The sequence below is a fragment of the Chaetodon trifascialis genome, chromosome 17 (assembly GCF_039877785.1).
Source record: "Chaetodon trifascialis isolate fChaTrf1 chromosome 17, fChaTrf1.hap1, whole genome shotgun sequence".
In the NCBI taxonomy this organism is placed as follows: domain Eukaryota; kingdom Metazoa; phylum Chordata; class Actinopteri; order Chaetodontiformes; family Chaetodontidae; genus Chaetodon; species Chaetodon trifascialis.
In genome coordinates this window covers 8,728,179-8,749,878 of record NC_092072.1, presented here as the reverse complement: position 1 = coordinate 8,749,878, position 21,700 = coordinate 8,728,179, and the positions used below count along the sequence as shown (strand labels likewise).

At 41.5% G+C, this 21,700-nt stretch overlaps 1 protein-coding gene and 1 long non-coding RNA gene across 2 annotated transcripts; both read right to left on the bottom strand.

Annotated features, from left to right (window-relative positions):
* Positions 1 to 275: 275 nt before the first annotated feature.
* Positions 276 to 8,184, bottom strand: hcn3 (hyperpolarization activated cyclic nucleotide-gated potassium channel 3). Its single transcript, XM_070985381.1, has 7 exons — positions 7,243 to 8,184; positions 3,880 to 4,309; positions 3,589 to 3,750; positions 3,081 to 3,299; positions 2,390 to 2,536; positions 1,388 to 1,628; positions 276 to 1,219 (listed from the first exon to the last, which is right to left on the bottom strand). The coding sequence occupies exons 1-7, from the start codon at positions 7,698 to 7,700 to the stop codon at positions 1,017 to 1,019; spliced, it is 1,860 nt and encodes a 619-aa protein (XP_070841482.1). The 5' UTR covers positions 7,701 to 8,184; the 3' UTR covers positions 276 to 1,016.
* A 2,194-nt stretch (positions 8,185 to 10,378) lies between these two features.
* On the bottom strand, positions 10,379 to 11,407 carry LOC139346263 (uncharacterized). Its single transcript, XR_011603239.1, has 3 exons — positions 11,298 to 11,407; positions 10,550 to 10,604; positions 10,379 to 10,442 (listed from the first exon to the last, which is right to left on the bottom strand). It is a non-coding gene; the product is annotated as an uncharacterized lncRNA (long non-coding RNA).
* Between the last annotated feature and the right edge of the window lie 10,293 nt (positions 11,408 to 21,700).

Genomic DNA, 21,700 nt, shown 5'->3' with positions numbered 1-21,700 from the left:
GGACATCTGAATAGGACCAAGCAATTGGTAATATTGTTTACACCTGCACTTTTGCTGTTTTCACATGTCAGAATATCTGGTATGAAAAGGAGCTTTAACCTTACTTGTAGCTCTCACTGTTGTATCTGCTAATTATCTGCTAATTAACCAAATCTAGGTTTATTACCATAAACATTTTCTTAAAAGCCAAAATACAGTATGTTTGCAAATTTATGCCATCAGAAAAAAATGGGTTGCAATTCAAAAGGAAAGTGAGAAACTTACGAAAATGTGTGGGAAAAAAAAACAATTAGAAAAGTGGATACTAAATTGTAGAGATGCAAAGGTGGACTCGTCATTTGTTGAGCTTTGTCCGAGCTCAAATGTGAGTCCAAAGAAATGTGGCAATTTAAACAGTGACGTATAACTGTGTACAATCTGTCTCTGTACAGTTATTACATCACAGCAGCTTATCCTCAGCGAACACCAGTATTAAACCCTGACTTGATTCAACCTACAGACCTGAGGGCTCATTCAAATCTGTGCTACTTACAGCTGTATGATGGATCACCCAGCTGGTGCTCCTGTGCGCTTCTAATATCTCCTTTGAACGATGTGATGGATAATGAAATAGCAGTCTCAGAAAGCATACAGTCATCTGATAGTGATCCTTAAAGCAGTATTTACAGTTGCTGCCATTGGTAAAAGCACATGTATCACCATAATACAGTTTGTACATTACATGATGGATCTAAAATGAAAAGCTCATAAAGATCTAACACAAAAATGTTCATGTAGCCTATTGAGATTCAAGTAATGAAATGAAATCAACTGAAGGTACAACAAGTGCAGCGATAATATGATAATAAATAAAACTGAGAGGCTCCATCAGGTTGTCCATCACTGAGCACTAAGTAAAAAGCAATCAGTAGAATTTACATGGACGGTTTCTTTGTTATGTGGTCAAGTTCAGTCAAAGTGTGACGAATGTCCTCCACATGTCTGGCCGCAGTCTCTCTCTGTTAGTACTGAGGACGTCACTCAGCTGGGGGAGGCTGATAACTGGGTCTGCGGGCGACCCGGCCCAGTCGGTCCACAGCCACACTCTCAAACGCCCTCCTCATCAGAGGATGCTCCTCCAGGACCTCGTTGAAACTGTCCACACTCAGGGAGTAAAGGCGACAGTAGGTGTCAGCCTTCACTGTGGCTGTGCGTCGTCCTTGGGTGAGCAGGCAGATCTCTGAACCAAAGGAGGGAGAGTCAGTTTAACGTTTAAAGCAATCGTGTCTATGGATTAATTGAGCAATTAACTGATTGATATTGAAAACAACCAAAAGTTGCAGCCTTAAATAATTATACATTTGATAATGAACTGTTTGAAGGCTGAAGTCGGCGACAAATAATTTACCCCCAAAATATGCTCCATCATTGAGCGTAATGTCTTTACTGCCGCGTGGGATAACAGTGACGGTGCCGTGCTGGATGAAGTACATCTTCCGACCCAGAGTTCCCTCTCGTATAATCAAGTCTCCAGGTTGGAAGACTTCGAAACGCAGCTTGGTCAGGATCACTGTCACAAAATGAGGGTCGGTGTTGGCAAACAGTGGCATGTTGGCTACCAGTCCACGACAGTTATAACTGACAATCTCCTGCATGGTGAGACAAAGAGAAGACAGGCGACATTAAGGAACGGTCACAGTGGCGCCTAGAAATGGTTATTTTATCTATATACGCTTTACAATTAACATGAACGTACTGTGTTTGTTTTAATGTTGAAGATTAATGATTTTTAGCACATTTTATAGAGAAAGTAACAAAATAAGTCTTGAAATTCTTGTTTTTCTTGTGTGAAGAGTGACTAATGGACTGACTAATTACTGGAGAAAATAATAACATTAATCAACAATGTCTGATGTGATGCATAACAGTGGAACACAGATTGCTGCACTTTGAACATCAATTATCCTATGTTATGTGGTTCTGCATACATTTGAATATATTTTAAATACACAGTATATCAATATCTGAAGAAAACACAGTATTAATAGTATAATATTGATTTTGAACTGAAACTATTTGTCTATTAATTGATTAAGTAAAAAGACAGAAATTGGTGAACTTTGCAGCTATTCCAATGTGAAGATTTAACTTTAATATCATTGTAACATCTGATCATCTGTGGGTACAAATCTTTCATCCTGCTATTTTTTTCACTATTTTCTGACATTTCATAAACTAAACAATTGATTGAAAACAATTAATTGAGACATAACCAACAGTTAAATCGATATATTGAGTTCCATCTCATCGTCCAGGCCTAAATTTGCACCTGCGTGGGAATGTGACAATGACAGAGAGAAAGAGAGCAAAGCAACAGGAAGTCAGGTCAAAGGTTTCATGAATGACAAACCTCTTTGAGCGGATCGCTGAGCTCTCCGAGGATGCTGTCCTCATCGAACATCTTGCCTTGGAATCGCTGCTCGTAGTAATCATGGATCCTCTGTCTCACATCCGCTGGCAGTTTATGGAACGACATGTACTGCTCCACTTGCTTATACTGAAAACATTTGTACAAAACACATGGCGAGATGACCTTCATGAAGATGTAAGTGAATTTCCACGGGGCTGATGTCAGATGTCACATTTAGTCACATTTTGTTCCATGTGTTTGCTGAATTATTGCTAAGCACAATAATTATGCATTTATTCTATTTGTTTAGCAGTTTTTTCCCCCCAGTTTTAAGTGGATTACAAACTCATTTGTAATGGGCATTAACAAACAGTGATCCAGAACAAAGGGGCCGCCATTTGTCTATCATCCATTCTGCTTTATCTTGTGAAAATCCCCCGGAAAGGGTCACAGTAGGGCCACAAAATCCATTAGGTAATACACATATTCTCTTGGCGTTTGGCAGAGTTTCCATGAATAAAGTGCGAGCAAGTAAGCAAGCTTATGATATAAAACATGGCTGTGATATTAAACCTCGCAGCCAGAATCACATTAGCATCCACGTGAAGCTCCCAGGGCACAAAACACCAGAAGCTGTATTGCAAAATGTTTCAGTCTGTTAATCTTGTCACGTCTGTGCAGGGACAATTACCTTCTCTTGATACTGGCGGTGCGATGCATCCAACGACTGGACCAGGTTAGTTGCATGACCGAGGAACATGGCATAGCAGGTGGCCCCCACGACCATACTGATCATGGTGAGCCAAACGTCAGTCGTGCCTTCTGGAGGGTGGGCACCGTATCCTATACACAGCATGTGGCTCATGGCCATAAACAGGGCGTAGGAGTACTGTATGTGCCAAGTAGAATTCTGAGGAGAATAGAGTATCAACAAGGGGAGAGGACACAATAATGTTACTTTGACACTTCATTGTGATTGTTATGGAATTGGCTAAGAAATGTGACATGAAGTTTTCAGTCCCATTATTATAAAGGTGTTGCAGAAATATGTGTAATTTTTAATTAATGATAAGGAAAATGAACCCAGTTTTCAATTGGTGCACTTGCAGTTAAAGAAATAGCTTGATGCTCATTCATTTTTTTGCTGAGAGTAAGATGAGGAGAATGTGAATAGTATATATGAACAAACATGTACTGACCACCATATTATTTTTGGACACCCAGCAGTCTGCGGGGAAGTCCTGCAGCATTGGCACCATGAAGGTCAGGCAGCCATCCCAGTGGCACAGCAGCAGCATCATGCCAATCAAATTGACTATACGCACCACAGCGCTGGCCAGGTCATAAGTCATGTGGAAAATCTGACAGAGAGGAAGTTGTATGGAGGAAAAACACAACATTAAATTGGAAAATGTTGACTTTCTGATGTGTAGTGATCTGTACATGAACATGAGCTCTGCCTCTCCCTCATCCTCCTCCCCATCCTTTACCTCCTCCCACTGGTGAATGTAGCGGATGAGGCGAGACAGCCTGAGAAGACGCAGCAGACTCAGGATCTTGGTGAAGCGCACGATGCGGAGGGCGCGGGCGGTGCGGTACACGTCAGACGACTCGTGCCGGGACTCCAGGTCGACGATGAGGAAGATGTAGTCGACGGGGATGGAGGAGACGAAATCCACCAGGAACCAGGTGCGGAGATAATGCATGCGGATCTCTTTGGGGTCCAGGATGATGTGGCTGTCCTCTCCCGGGATGCCCGTGCGGAAATTGAAAGCCAGGTCCATGAGGAAGAGAGTGTCAGACAGGACGTTGAAGATGATCCAGGGCATGGTGTTCTGGTCTTCAAAGAAGGTGATTCCCCACGGCAAAATGACCAGATTGCTCATCATCAACAGGAGCATCACAATGTCCCAGTAAAACCTGGACAGAAGAGGAGTATGAGCTTTTTATTGTTTTCAGAAATGCATATTTGTGTGTCCAGTGTCCATAAACATGTATCGTGAACTGGACAGGATATAACACCAAAGATGAGGTCCACAGTGCTCACAGATCACATCCTTGATTCAGATCTGGAGAATTTTATTGATCCCGAGAAAGGCAATTCATTTGCAGGTTACCCAGTCCATACACACAACTCCAAAACTCACAGACAAGTTATCTGTAAGAGGCAACAGATCAATGTGCATGGGTCAATACAAGGAAACAGTGAGCAGCAGTAGATAGAATAAAACATCATAGTTGATTTAAATGGTGTTCCTGTATTTCAGACACATGGGCCAGACGTCGCCATCGAACAGGCCAGGAGGCTCTGAAGAATCAAACGCTTAAGACTGATTAATATGTCTTCAGTCTTCAGGTTTTGCTCAGTTCACTCAGTGTAGTTACAACAGTGGGCTGGGAAATATTTCTTTTTCTATCCAAGCCTGTCTTTTGCAGGTTAACAGTCACACACTGCTGCATTAAATCAGATGCAAAAGCTAAGAATTTTTTAAAAGTGTTGGCAGCCTCCGTGTATCATGATCTGAGTACACACATATACTTGTACACAAGTCCTCACACTGACTCGTGCACAGTAAGTGTTCTTGCATGCATGTGTATATGGATGTGAAGAAAGCCAACATGTGTATTTCTCAAAATATTAAACAATTACTTTAAGTTAGAAAATCTGAATCAGCTATGAAGGTCAGGTGAAGTCATCCAATCAGGAGGTCAATGTGTCATCCAGGGCTTGACCCATCTCAGGGCGAGGCTTACTCTCATAACAGCTTCTGTCACAGGAGGAACTCCACTCATCAAAAATGTATGGCGTTTACCTCATGAGGCCCAATGTACTATCAAAGAAGACAATGAAGAAAACAGCACTGCTACTGGAAATGTCTGTATGCAGTGTGCTGCTTTTCTGATGTTGAAGCCAGACGTCTGCGCGCTGCACATAGCTGCTCTCATCACCGTATCATGTCATACTGGTCCCATTTGCCTTTAGGTCTCCAGTGTCTCATTATACACCACGGCTACACGGTTTAGGTTTCCTTACAGATTGTTTCCATCAAGTGTCAATCACTTTGGGTCTCGCTCTCAGTCTCTTGCATTACAGAGGCACAGTAACAGAATATGAACCAGACTATTTTTGATTACCGTCACACGTCGGTGATCGCAACATGAACCCTGTGAGAAAATGACCTTCTTCTTTAGCCAGTCAGAGTGGAGACACAGGAACTGATAGATTAGGCCATCATTCTCATTCATGTTTATCCCTCCATCAATCTCTTGCATCCATGTCCTCTGTGTCTACACGCTGGTTTACATGACTGCTTATCGTCTCCTCTCATGTTGCAAAAGATTAGTGGTTGCTTGCTGCTAATAACTCGGAACCCGGACCGAATGATAGCTGTTTAAGCACGTGCATATGTATGTGTGACACAGAGGCACTATTAACTAAATTTAGTTTGTAGCTTTTAAAAGCAACAGAAGTTCTTCTTCTTCTGCTTCTGAAAGACTGAAATATCTCAACAACTTGTGAGTTAAGTTTCTTCAGACATTCATGGTCCTCAGAGGATGAATGCTGGTGACTTTAGTGATCCCATGACATTTATGGGGGTAAATTGCTCAACAGCTAATGGACTGACGTTGGCGTTAAATGTGGTACATTCATGTTTTCTTCAGGATGATATCATTTTGAGACTTTTATTTTTACCACCACCACCATCAGCTATTAGTCCAATACTTTGATTTATTAATGTTTTGGATATTTATCTTCTCTAAAAACAAAAAAAGAGAGGAGATAAAGATGTGACAAGAGGGTTAAAATGTACCATATGATGTGTTTGGTCGCCCCCTTTTGGATTCCACTGAGGGACTTTTGTTGCTTTTCCCGTCACTTGTTTTTCATCCACCTCTGAATAAAAGCCCAAAATGCTTCTCCATTTCTTCCTCTCTCTCTGCTTATATCCATATAATATATGTCTGTTTGATAAGAGGGTCATAGCAGTGCAACAGCTGCTTATTTACCGAACTATAAACTGGATTTAAAACACTAAACAGAAACAGCTAACTGACCTTAACCCCCAAACAGGATAACTGAGTGCCAAAAACGTGCTGTTCCAACTCATCTATTCTAAAGGGGAAGTTGGAGCATACGGTTTAAGGAGAGCAGGCCTTCGATAATCCCCCCTTCAGCTGTCTGTGTATTATTGCATAATAGAGCAAGATTGGAATTATAGGGATTCTTATGGGCAATAATCCCTCTGCATGGGTTTATCCTCTCTGTCCGGCATTGGCCTGATGTTTAAAAATTGTTTAAATTTCATGGCAGCTATTATTATTGACCCCACAGACGGACTGCTTGGGCATCAATGCTAAGATGTCGCTCAATAAAGCTAGCAAAAGATGAATGATCTGGCACATCCTGCAAAAGTGAGGCCAAATGAGAGCAATAAATTAATGGATGTTTTTCAAATGGAAATATCCGATCACCTAAACTATTAGGATCTGTGAATGCAGATCCTCATACACAAGGAGAAAGGGAGTCACCAGTGCTGTCATTAATCCAAATGATCTTGTCCTATATACTGTATCACTAATCAAATCCCTTCATCGCCTTATCATGCACGAGGAACCATGACATCAGCTGCTGTACTGCAGTCTGTCCTTGGAACAATCGGATCTGAGCACCACCCCGGTCTGTTTGGTTGGATGAAAACTGGATGCTTTCAAGGGAAATGTATAAAAAATCAATGGTAAACTTCTACATTTTCCACAGAAATATGTAGACAAACCGTCCCACAAACAGCACTGAGAGGAAAGTGATGTGAGGTGAAAGTGAAGTTCTGAGGACACCCCAACCTCATCATTACCTGAAGTCACTGTAGGGGTGGATGATCCACACTCCAAAGCTCTTGACCCTGGCCTGTTCAGCGGCAACACCCTTATGGCTGCCAAACATGCGCAGGGAGAACTTGTTGACCCCGGGCTGCAGCATGGATCCAAACTGCCTCTGGAAGTAGGTGGACTGGTCCTGTGGAGGGTCATCCTCGGGTTCTTCGCCGTCCACGTTGGTGTCCAGCAGGCCATCAGGATCCGCTGTGTAGTCGTCATTGTGAGTCTTGACCAAGGAGAAGAGCGTCTTGGTCACATCGGCCCTCTTGTCTGTCTTTGGGGAGGGGGTGGTAGGGGGGCTCGTCCTCTGGGAGCCACTTCTCCATCTCGAGAAGCGGAGGCTGCTCCAGCTGCGGTATTTGGGCGTCTCCGGTTTGTGAGTTGGACTCTCGCTGATGCCTCTCGGTTCATCTGCGCTCCTGGAGAGGCTGGTCATTTTTACACTTTGCACTTTAAAATAGGCAAAACAGAGAGGGCGCTTTTGCCCCTGGATTTGGCTCTTAGGGGGCTGGTTGTAAAGTTCACTTACTGATAAAGTTTACTGCAGCTGTTACTTCTGTGTGAGGCATTATTTTAATGTTAACTTCCTTTACAAAAAAAAAAAAGAACAATCCTGACACACCTTGAAGTAAAAATAAACACCATGCAGCTGCTGTACTTTAAAAGTATAAACCACAGCAACTACAAAATTAAGTACCAGGATGCCAATTTAACTCCCTCCAGAGTACATTGGAAGTGTCAGAATGTTGTATCATAAAAACAAATGATTTTTCTCACAATATAAATCCATAAAAAAGTTGTAGCGTCCTTTAAAAACAGCAGTTTCCAGTAATGAATGAAGCCCGCTCGCCGTCAAAAGAAGAACTCAGATGTACTGTGTCCGCCTCTGCTTGACAATGAGAGGACGGATGCATATTGACAGAGGGCTCAGTAGCCTTCAATAATCGGCTTGTTGGCAAAACTGCGTCCACTCACCTCTCTCCTCCGCCTCCACCTCCTCCCCCTCCTCCCTGCGGTGAAAGCGCCCTCCCTCCTCCGGCACGATGAGTCCCTGCTGCTGACCCCGCTGCAGGTCGTGTTGCTCAGCCAGGACGAGGGTCCTCCGGGTCGCCAGCAAACCACGACCCCTCCATACCTGCTGGAAGTTTCATTTGATACGAGAACATACTGAAAACGGGTTTTCTCTTTCACTTATTCTGCCCTTATTGAACAGGCTTTTAATATGATCTTATTAATATCCGCATCCGCACAAACCATGCACAAAAGGCATTAAAAACCCCTTATATTATAGTTAATTTATAGCCTCCTTCATGAATCAACACATGAATAAAAAAGGAAGAGTTAGACATTTTAGGAAGTACCCTTACTCGCTTTCTTGCCAGGATTTAGACGAGGAGATTGATGCGCTGTATATAAATCCTAAAAACAGCCAGCAGCTGGTTAGCTTAGCTTAGCATAAAGACTGGAAGCAGGGGGAAACAGTTAGCATGGCTCTGTCCAATTTATTAACGTCATGGGTTTGGGGTTTATTTTTATTATTGATTAATCTGTCACTTATTCTTTCATTTATCAGTAGTCCAATGGCTCTCAAACCACACCACCAAAATTGATTACATTTATTTAAGTTATAAGACAAACAATGCTTTAAAGGTACAAATTTGCTGTAAAGGAACAATCCAAGTAAAATGTTCAGAGTTATGTGTTGAATTACAGCTGTGCATTCACTTGCTCAGTGCTGCCCACATGTGCCCCTCTCCTGGTATCTTCCTGTCTGTGGCCAGGCCAGTGTCCATTATATAGACCCCCGCATCACATTTCATCATTGTCGCAAATGGACTTCTCTGAAGCGGCAGGTGTCGTGTTTACATCAGTGACTCAGACACACACAACAGGCACACTTGAGAAGCTGCAGTCACCATTACTGGGTCACGCTGAACGCCACCTCCTTTCAGAAGTTCAGTGTTTCTGATATCATGGTCAATGTTCATCAGTAACATCAGTAAAGCGTTTTTATTTTATTTTATTTTTTTTTATGACATTTCAGAGGAAGAGCTCTCTCTATATATCTCCCCGTTTTTAACAACAATTTGCTGTTTTATGGGGGTTTTAGTCCAGCACATGAGAAAGTAAAGCTTTATTTATTAACAATTCCAAAGTGATTCACATGTGCACGAAAAAAAATCTACACGTTTAAGCAAATAAAGTAAAAATAAATTACAATATAAAACACTGCATCTTTTGAAAGAAAGCTCATACTTCTTAAGCAAAATGAATAATTTAAAAATACACTGGATTACTTTAAAAACCCAACAACATGAACCTGAAGCCCACCTTTTCAGCTTGACTGCTAATAATGGCCTTTATTCAAATCGTATTTAATTATTTTTTGGAAACCTTTTTATTGCATTTATCAATGCTAATGTTTTTTATTCTTACATTTTTATCATGTATTTCACTCATATTCATTTGTTTTTTATTTGTATTGTCTTATTAACTTGTCAGTCACATGTAAAGCATTTTAAATTGCAATAACTTGTATGAATGGTGCCATATAATAAAGTCTGACAATTCTAAGACATTAGCTAAGATGGGGCAAATATAGGGTTGTAAGACATCAGCCATGTGATCACACTGTCTACCCACCTCCCTCTTTCCCTTCATTTTGTGTGCGCACTGTCTAATGAAAGCAAAATAAGGCCTCCTAAACATATCAAAAAACTAAAATAAGTGCCTAAGAAATGATAAACGATCTGACAGAAAAACAGCCTGTGAACATCGCAAACATTTCAGTAAAAAATCCACTCTTATTGTCAGTGTTATGGGAAACATTTTAGCTCAACAGTATATCAGTAACATTTCATACATGAGTCACAGGATAAATATCAAAAGTCAGAATCGGAGTTGCAGTTCAGTCACTGAGATTTTATACCGTCTTCAGGAGAAGCTCAGCTGGTTTTGGTGCCACAGAATTTCCTAAAGGACACAAACATTTGATTATTCCACTATGGACGCTCCCTTCCAGAAAACATTTGCTTCTGCATGACAAGAGACTTTTTTGTGGCTTACAGAGCTAGTGGGTCCTTCTTCACATGATCACATATCAGTCTGTAGCCTGTCAGCTGCGCTCTCAGAGAAATTATCTCTTTCTTCCAGGCATCAGACTCTGTCTTTAAGGTAGCTTGTGGACAAAGAAAGAGAAGGAACGATGCAGACCTAAACAGTAATTCTTGTATTTGACCACATGGTGGCACCAGCAGTTGAGCATAAATTATGTTTGAGTTATACCTTCAGTCTCACTGTGTTTCTTCTCCACGCTGGCCAGCTCACCAGTTTTTGTTTTCTACAGTAATGCAGGAGGAATGCTTGTCAAAATAAACTGCAACACAAACACTAAATACTTACTTTAATACCTCACAATCAAACCTGTAAGACTAGAGTGCATGCTTTAACATCACGCAAGGCAGAGACGGGCAGTTTTAAAAGCATCAATGCAACAATGTGAAAATACTCCAAAAAGTTAAAGCTGCGCACTCAAAAATCCTTCTTAAATAAAAGTGTAATTGAATCTGCATCAAAAGTAATTACTATATATACACAGTTAGGCGGTTCAATCCAGTGGGTCTCAACCTGTGGGTCATGCTCCCTTCAGTGGGTCAAAAGTACTTTATAATAATACAGTTCCACTTCTGCACAAGGCCTTAATGTTTGCACAAAGTGCTTTGCATTCATAATTACATATGTTTGCTTTCTAAAGGATGGATGCCTCACTGGATCTTGACTGCCTCATTGCTCTGCAACATCCTGGTGCAACAAATCTATAAGTTGGGTGTGATCATTTGTTCAAAACTTCAATCTGTCCTCCTGCTTTTCCTGATTCATACAATGAGTTTCTGTGCTGCTGATACGTTCTTTCTTCTGTAATAGCACATTCAGCTTTGGCATACGGAATCAAAATAACCGGCCCCACACTCTGACCATGTCATGTAAAAGATTGTTTTGTGAAAGAATAACATGAGAAAGAGAAACTTGTCACCTTTTCTGCTTGACAGGCATCATTTTCTGTTTTCTTTTTCTCCAACTCTGGGCTGAGTTTGGCCAGTTCAGCCTCCAGGTCCTGCACCACTTTTGTTCCCTGAACCAGCAGCTTTTCCACAGTCACTTTGAAAATCTCTTTATTGACACGTTCATTGTCAAGTTCCTGTGAAACCATTTGCAGCTTTTCAGACCCCTTGTCTAGCATTACCAACACCTGATATTGGCCGGCAATAATCACCAGCAGCGCCATGGACACCAAGGTGGATAGAATGGACACGATCCAAAGAAACCTCATTGAAGCTGTTTACTGTAGTGCAGAAAGAGTGAAACCAAAGAGGAGAGACATAAAGGTCAGGCTCTTATCGTCAACAGTGTGATAAATTTCCTACTTTCTGAGTCACATGTCCTCTTACCTTTTTATTGTATGTAGTCCACTTTAGTTCCTGCTTTCTTGTGCTCACTAATTTGCCCCCAGACAACAAACAGCCACCAGGATACACCATGCAGGCTGTCATTTGATTTGCCGCTTACACCAGTTCATGCACTTCTCATTTTGCCTCCTCCCTCTTTCTCAACAGACTGCTCTTCTGATTGAGTTTCACACTGCAAACAGGTTGAACAACCCCATTAACATTCAGTGTAACTGGTGTGATTTAAATATTAAGGTGATGAAGTCAAAATGTGTAATTTGACCTCAGGATAGGTAAATAAAGGGGTTTTACTCCAATGGGAAGAGGCCCTGTGTTTCCCAAAGAGGGAAGCTGGTGGCTTATTGGAGCAATTGAGCACACCTGTGTGACTAATGAATGATTCAGGCAGAAGTATGGACAGAGTACTTGGAGACCAGTGGCGACGAGTGTGAGAAGCGCTGCTACGTGTTGCAATCCCTGTCTAAGAGACTCTTAGGCTTCTTAAAAGTCATCCTCCCTCCTCCTAACAGTTTTTCACCTTAGGCCTAAGACGCTTTGTGAATAACTTTTATCTTACCAAGGGAAAATTCTAAGAAAAATCTTAGAATTCCTCCGTGACGTCATTCTTAGAAAAATCTTAGAATTCGAGGAAGCGCTACTTTTAGCCTTAGGATGCTTTGTGAATGCGGGCCCAGGCCTTCTTCTCATTTCTCAGCTTGTGCATCCTCCACCCTCTCCTCGCATATTTATCCCCCCTGCCAACCTGATGCAGGCAGAGGAGGCAAGGAAGAAACACGAGGAGAGAGAAACTGAGGCAAAAGGCATTTAAGACAAGGGGACATCATTTCAAAGTGACATGACATATGGCACAGCTGCATCATCTGCCCGTTGGTTTGTTACAGTCTGCTGCTGCATTTAATGGCCTTTGTCACATGAGCAGAGCAGTGTTCATGACTACTTGTATATTTACTCTTAATTCAGTTCTGTTGGGATCCAGATACTTGTGCATGAAGCAGGTGTTTTCATTCAACTACAGATCTTTTTGTTTTGAAAAACATGGAACCCAGTTTTTTTCCTGGCCAAGTTCAGATAGCTCCCGCTTCATGGACAGGTGCCTGAAGGCTTGCCTGAGCCAGTCCATGAGACCAACCTTGAGAACAGGTTTGACACGCTCACTAGAAAACATTAAATGCTCATATCATTTCTTGCTGAGGATGGTGGATTTTAAGGGCCAGTGGTAGTTTGTTTTTCTAAATGACAATGTGACATTGTCAGGGGTGTTCATGGCTCAGTGCTTCATTCTGCTCTCATAGCATCACGTTCAGCTGCAGCAGGTTGTTTTTTCAGAGGAAAGCCTCTAAAGACACACAACCTGCTCAGCACCAAACAGACACAGTGAAGTGAAGCATTCAGCAGGTTCAGATAGTCATTTTAATACTTTCTTGATGAGGAAAAAAACTGTTTTTCATAAGAAAAAAAAATCCTGTGATTCCTGAGTTTTACATTATTTTGCGGCCCCTGGGGGAAATCTTGAATTCCAGGTTTGGATCTACTTTTCTATGTAGGAACCACTACTGCCGCCCTGCTTGACTTGTTATCTCCTGCAGCTAATGCTTAAAACCCTACCCACATACTTCATGGCCCCGCTTTGTCATCTCTGGTCCGACCGGCCTTACTGGTTTTACTGGAGTGAAGGAAAAATGAGGCTGTCCACACAGTGACACAGGTCACAGTGACACAGGTCACAGTGTAAGGGCGGCCCTGAGGATCCCTGTCCATGTTTGCAAGCTGTGTGGATTTTGTTTAGTTGGCTAACAACTTAATTGTTTTATAAAGATTTGGTTATCGATGTTGATATGAGACTGTTCCAATGTAAATACAATACGTAGTGTATTGATATACCGGCAGCCAAGAATCTAGATTTATTGCAGTACAGTAGGTTTATCTGGTATATATATTTTTTTCATGTTATTCATGTTCATTTCATGTTATTCACATATAATATTATGAATCAACAGGTTGTATATTATTTTGCCAGCCTGTCTGTCTCATTTTTCTCTCCTTATGATAGAAATAAGAGAAGAAGGAGAGAAGAAGAAGAAGAAGAAACATACTTTTATTATCACACACAAACTCTCACACACTACATGCATGTGATCTTCTTGCATGTTTTTAGTGGGGGTATTTTTATGGAGGATACCCCAGGTAAACACGGGGAGAACGTGCAAACTCCACACAGAAAGGCCCTTTTTCCCCGAGCAGGCACTGGAGGCATGGTGGAGGACACGCCCCCCAGCACCCACAGCGGGAATCGAACCGGGACCTTCTAGCTGTGAGGCGACAGTGTTGCCACCAAGGCTTTATTCACATTTTCAAACGCTATGTTTCACTTTCAAGATTACAAAAGAATTTTAGGATGAAAACTAGCCAATGTGTTTTGCGAACATTGCGCGCTCGTTGGTAATGTTAGCTGGCTTCCTGGCATGTAAACAGCACCAAATCCAATAGAGCAGGACATTGCCACCAATCTCTCTCTTTTTCTGGTGTATCAAAAATGTACAGTTTATCCATTACATTGTGTGCATGCCCAAGTTCAAATATCCAAATAAGCTTATTCAGAGAAATCAGCCAAGATGGGTGCAATGTGTATCAAGATTAAGGGTTACATTTGTAAACCAACTGGATTATTTGAAAAATACATAGAGCTGAAAAGAGCACTGTTGCACTAAAAGCTGACATTTTGGAGATACCTGGGTTTCACAGAACATAAATGCGTGAGAACAATCTGCATGTAGCCTACGAAGAAAACATTTACGTATGTGTGTGTGGGCATGACTATATAACGATTGCTGCTGATATATATACACGTGCAAACAAAGATACTTTTACGTGTTCCTGCTGATTAAATAAAACGACCTGATAAAATCTTTCTCTATCTTACACAAAACACAACAGTGGTACAATTAAGAAACAACGGCACCATGTCGCAGTATGGTCACTGCCACCATGACGCCAGAAAACACTTCCACTTAATCCTTGTGAATATAGTTATGATAGCATTGAGGGAGCTCTTAAGAATTATGCATTTACACAACACACACCTACCCATTATTCTTGTGGGTGTTGACAGCAAGGTCACAGTGTCAACAAATAAGTCATAGTTGTTGAATGTGTTACAGTAACGCTGTAAGGTGGGTTTTAAAAAGCAGATAACAACGACCACAATGAGACCAAGAGACATTTTGAATTGATCTGTGTTATAATCACTGCACTTTTGCCATTTTTTTGTGTGCCCTGATCCATTTTCACTTTTGAACTCACTGTAATGAATTCCTTTGCAACCTGGTAAAAAATGTGTACAAAGAGCTTGAGTCCATCTCTTTTCCAATCACATCAACAATGACTTTACAAAGAAACATGTCACGTGATGCCGCATTTGCTCACATTGAGCCACCTAAAAGCTGATAGGTCCATTACTGGAGATAAGAAAGTATTTAAGCTTCCTTAAATCCAACACCTGAACCCTTGAATGCCTGTTGATCCACTCAGGTGAGAATGATGTAGATCTCTGAAGTACTGAACAAACTATTTACTCATTCATTACCTAAAGTACGAATGGGAATCCTCTCACGCGATCAGTCGTGCATTTGGAAAATTTTATGTTATATATTGTATGAGTGAAAAGCATGTTTTTTCTTTCTTTCTTGAGTTTTGTTTTTATAGCTGCTGATGTGAAAATTGCTGATATTTTCCTGTTCTTTATTCATTATTTATTGTATTTCATTTTTCTACTCTACATTTAATATCTATATATTGAGATGTGTATGCTTGCAAGATGGCATATATCTACAAGTTAAGTTAGAAAGTGTGTGTTTTTCCTGATTAGGTCAATTTTGGAAAAACTCTCATTGGTTTGCTCCTTTAGGTCCTCTCCTGGAACAAACATGGGATTGTTTGTTGTGATCTTTTCAGCTCTTCTTCTGAACGGTAACGGTTATCAAGTTTTACTTTTTCAATAATGATCATGAGTGCTGTTTCAGTGAGATATTACAGTATGAGTTGAAATAGATCACAACAAAAGTTCAAGAAAATCAGCTCAGAGTCAATACAAACTGTCAGCTATAAATATATTGTTGTACATTTTCAGTAATAATGTCACAGAAATGATTAGACATATGTTCAGATAAATATGCTCATAATGATATTTTGCAGATCATAACTAAAGCTTGGCAGCAGTTCCTCATATTTTGTCTGTGTTTGTTGTGTGCTGCACTCACTTATTTAGTCCACAAGAGAGAAAGATCTATGCAAAGCAATTAAGATGAAAAATGCCACCCTGAACTGTGTATTAACTTTTTAAGGATTTTGTAGAGGATCACCAGCCACTTCAACACCAGAGTCAGGCACCTGCTGGGTCATGGGTAATCTCCACTACACCTTTGATGGCAATTATTACACCTTCATGGGCAACTGCACCTACACCATGGCCAAGAACTGCCATGTTACTGGGACCCTCCCAGCCTTTGAGGTGGAGACCAATAATGCGAACGAGGGCAACATACAGCTCCCATCAGTGGAAAGTGTCATTGTCAACGTTTACGGGTTCAACATTGAGATAGTTCGTCTTCAGTTTGGAATTGTATGGGTGAGTCAGTGTTGACATTGTGTGGATGCTGAATATTGGTGGTGGTGGTGGTCTCTCCATATTTTCAAATAAATTGTTGTATAAAACATGCTATACAGGTGAAATCTGATTTATCTTCAGGTGAACTATCAAGAATGGACTCTCCCAATGACCTTGAACAACGGCCAGGTGAAGCTTTTCCAAGAAGGTCTGTTTGTCATCATGGAGACAGATTTTGGCCTGAGCGTGCGTTACGACTGGAACAGCTACCTTGCCATCACTGTGCCGGGCAGTTTTGCCAACAGTGTGTGTGGCCTGTGTGGCAACTTCACCAACAAGATGGAAGATGATCTCACAACTCCAAATGGTTCAGTAGCCAGCAGTATGGCAGCACTGGGAAAGAGCTGGAGGGTTCCCAGTGCCTCAGATGATGCCTATTGTCAGGATGAATGTGTTGGCCAATGCGTTGAAAGCTGTCCTTTCAGTGATGTTCAGAAATTAGAGAGACAAATCTTTTGTAGCACCCTTGTACAAAATTTTGTGGAACTCGTAGGTTGTCAACCTGAAATTGACGTTACTGTCTTTGAAAGCAACTGCATGGTCAACCTCTGCAGGGGTGAAACTATGAAAACATATCTTTGCAGCAGCCTTCAAGGCTTTGCTGACATCTGCCAGAGGTCTGGGGCCAAAGTTCCCAACTGGAGGAATTCTTCTCAATGCTGTGAGTCATCCGAAGTTTAAAAAGCATTAATACATGTTTTAAATTAAATTACTTACTGTCATAGTGTACTTCTCTAAATCTGAGATCTAAAACCCTTTTCATGCTTTCTACTTTTACTTATTACATCTCAGAGGGATTTTTTTATTTTTTTTATTTTATTTTTTTTACTTTAGTTACTAGTGACTTTACAAAATGAGATTCTGCATGAAAAAAGCAAAGATGCCAAATTTTTTTGGGTTCCAGCTTCATAAATGTGAAGGTTTGCTGCTTCTCCTTTAAATATTTTAATGATATCGAGGCTTGGACAATTAGATGGACAAAAGCATTGTGAAGATGCCACTTTGATAATTGCGATGGCTTTTCTCACTATTTTCAGAATGTTTACAAACCAAACAATCATTTGATTAACGGAGAAAATAATCATCACTTTAATCCATAATGAATTTAACTTATATGAATGCATGAGTAATCTCTACTGATTATCTCATGATATTATATATGATCGCACAACAGTCACAGGAGTTAAGGGATTGTGTTAAGAACATTTCGTGACTATACCTACTTGCTTCCAACACCGACTAAATGTGAATAACATAATATTTACACTGAGGATCTATCTCCTCTTTGTCCACACAGCTACACCTAAGTGTCCAGAAAACAGCCACTATGAGTTCTGTGGGAGCGGCTGTCCTGCTACATGTGCAAACACTCCCACCAACTGCAGCGCCACCTGCGTGGAGACGTGCGTCTGTGATGATGGCTTCATGCTCAGTGGCACAGTGTGTGTCCCCGAGGCTCAGTGTGGCTGCATGTATGAGGGTCACTACATAGAAGCCGGAGCCTCTTTCTGGGGTGGCGAGAGTTGCGCCAAGCGCTACACGTGTTTGGCTGGTGGGACTTTGTCTTCCAAGCAGACGAGCTGTCTCGCTGGCCAGCTGTGCCAGGTGGTGGGAAGGATCAGAGGTTGCTATCCTGTCAGCGAAGCCACATGTATGGTATCTGGTGACCCACATTTTGTGACCTTTGATGGGTACAGATACAACTTCCAGGGCACTTGTGTGTATGAGGTGGCCGGCGTCTCCAATCAAACCAGCCTGGAACATTTTAGTGTTGTGTTGCAGAACAATGGTCAAGATAAGAAGATTGGGTCTGTTGTTCAGCTGGTAGAAGTCAGTGTGTATGGGTACACCATTGTCATCAGCAAAGAGCACCCTGGCACTGTTGTGGTAATGTATTTTACAAAAGTACATCATACTTGTGGGGAAATAACTGAAACAGCTTTAACTTTGGCCTGGAAATTTCTGGTCATGTAAGATCCCATCCCTTGTATTCAGAGATTGATTGAGAAAACATGTTTTTAGGTCCTTTAATAGAGTAAGCAAATTGGATTTGAATTAATTGTCTCCCAGTCATCTACAACTGAATTATTTGACAGTTGCAGCGCTACATATATGCCCTTATATGCTAGTTCTATGTATTTATAAGTAAATATACAAATTACTTCTTATTATCAATTATCTTATTATCTTTTCAAGGTCAATGGAGAGCTCTCCAACCTCCCTATGGTGCTGGACAACAATAAGCTCCATCTTTACCAAACTGGCTGGTTCGCTGTAATTGAGACAGACTTTGAAGTGAAGGTGTACTACGACTGGAACAGCATTGCGCTTGTAATTGTTCCAAGCACGTACATAGGCCTCATGCAAGGCCTTTGTGGTAATTACAACCTCAACCCCAACGACGACATGCAGATGAGAGATGGGAAACAAGCTGCTACTTCTGAGGAGCTTGGTCAAAGCTGGATGGTTGCCACGATCCCTGGCTGCGTAAACAACTGCAGCAGCCCCTGCTCCAGCTGTAACGCCACACAGAGAGCAACGTACAGCAGCAGCAGTTACTGCGGCCTCATCAGCAGCCCCGCGGGCCCGTTCCGTGACTGCCACTCCAAGATCGACCCCTTGGGTTTCCTCAGTGACTGCCTGTACGATGTCTGTCTTAATCAAGGCAGCAGGAACACGCAGTGCAAGACTCTGACTGCCTACACCGCAGCCTGCCAGCTGAAAGGTGTCACAGTATACCCCTGGAGGTCAGCTCAGTTCTGCGGTAAGGACATTTACTACTTATCAAGTCAGTCAAGACTGTGGCACCCAAGCTTTTTCCAGTGGAGGGCCAAAACTGAAACTTAATAGTGAAAGGTCAAAAGCAAGCAGTTATTGTCTGGTCAAGACAAACTCCTGTGATTTTCTTGAATGGTAATTCTAATCCTCTCTTGCCCTTAGATGTCCAGAGTCCACCAAACAGCCACTATGAGCTCTGTGCCAGCGGCTGCTTCAGATCGTGTGAGACAAACTCGTCAAACTGTGCAGCTCAGTGCATGGAGGGATTTGTCTGTGATGATGGTTACCTTCTGAGTGGAGATGAATGTGTGCCTGCCAACCAGTGTGGCTGTATTTATGAAGGCAAATACTACCAGCAGGGACAAGTCTTCTACCCTGATGCCCTTTGCCAGAATGAATGCACCTGTAACGGCACAGTAAGAATCAGGAGACTTGAGAGGGATTGTATGAAGGAGTTTTTTTGTGTTCATTTTTCCAAGGAGCAATAGGAATGCATTTGGAGCACTCATAATTTACTCACATTAACTTAAACTAGCATTCTAGCACTCTGAAAAGCTGACCTAGTTTGATAAAATTTAAAGCACCACTTCAGGCAAATCATGTGTTTTCAAATACACTTGTGATATCCGGCCATGCAAGTAGTTTTTGTTACACACACCGAGGGTTTTGAGGTATCTCTCTCTGCAACAATGCCCTTATTACTCTACTATAAATAATCCACGGATCTGTCTTTAATTTTCTATTTCATTTTTTTTATATCAGAACAATATACACTGGTCAGTACTGTAAATGTGCCAGCATTAGCCCAAAGGCTAATTATCAAATGCTGTCCCATTATCAGATTACATTAACACTAAATCAAACAAGATAAGAGTTAGCAAACATGAAGCAACTGAACAGAGGAGAAACAGCTAAAGGCAGTAAGACAAGCGATGTGTACGGTAGGAAATTCATGATGCCAACAAATAACTAACAACATGACACCATATAATCACATTATGTTACAGAAACCATAGGTGCTTTAAAATTTATGTTCATTTGGCACCAAATGAAAGTTTAGTGGCTGATATATCAAAAGCTTGATCATCCAAAATCTTCTACACTTTCAGCCAAACCTACCTGTGCGGCTTGGTTCCATAAGGTTAAATGACAGGCTCATAATTTTTCAAGTCTAAAAACAGGTGTCTGTGAACCCTCAAAGCTTTTTCTTGCTGTGATCAATCCTCCCATTCAAACTACCCATCCAAAGAAACGATATGAACCTTTTCTTGAAATTAGAGAATGATTCTGTTTGTGTGATTTGGATGAATTAAGCCTTTTCAACACTATTGAATAAATAACACAACATTTTCAACAATGATCAGGCAGGTGTGTGTTTCATATTAGGTGCAGTGTACGCAGTCCTCTTGTGGTCCATACGAGACGTGTGAGATGAAGAATTACGTGCGATCATGTCAGCCTTTGGGAAAAGGAGTCTGCTCCATCTCTGGAGATCCACATTACAACACCTTTGACAACACCACCTATGACTTCCAAGGCACGTGCACCTACATCGCAGCTGAAGGCTGCCACCTGAACGGCACACGGCTCACCGACTTCTCTGTGGCGGTGGAGAATGATAAGTGGTATCGTCTGTCTGCCGATCCCACGGTCTCAGTGACCAAACTTGTAGCAGTAGAAGTTTACGGAACCGTATTGATCCTTCGCAGGAATGAAGTTAAAATGGTTTGGGTATGTCACTGATAATGTTCAATGAGGCTAGAACCACTATTATACAGACAATGTATCAAATGAAAACTGCTTGCAGTAATAACCTTCAAACAATTACCACCTTAATCTGCAGCTCCCCTTGGCTTTAAGGAGCTTTAAAGCAAGTTTCAACTCAATATTTTGTTGTCCACTGTGTAAATTTGCTGTTTTGGTTCACTCTCACTATAATTTTGAGCCACAACAGGAAATAGTTTCCAGCAAAAAAGCTCTGAAAATCCACTGTGCACTACTTGTTCAGGACCAAACAGAAGAGAGATGCAATTAGCAGCTAGCTGGTGAACATAGTGGAGCATTTAGCAGCTGAAGAGCCTGATGTTTCTCTCAGGAGTTGGTAGGGACCAAAATTAGAGTTAAAAGAGAGTGGCTATTGGACTATTGGCAGAAAATGTTATCAAAATGATCAAATATAACTGAATTACAGCAAATATATGTCAAATTAGAAGAGATGATGGATGATCAAAACTAATCCATTTTTACAGATAAATGGGCTCCTACATCACCTTCCACAAAACCTCCTCAATGGTGCAGTGAAGGTTTATCAGGAGGGGACATACGATGTCATTATGACAGACTTTGGCCTGAGGGTCACATATGATCTGGTCTACCATGTCACTGTCACTGTCCCTGGAAGCTACAGCGGCAGAACCTGTGGTCTGTGCGGCAATTTTAACAATGACACAACAGATGAGTTCCAGCTGCCGGACGGGAATGTGACTAAGGACGTGCTGACCTTTGGAGCAGCATGGAAAGTGCCCGTTC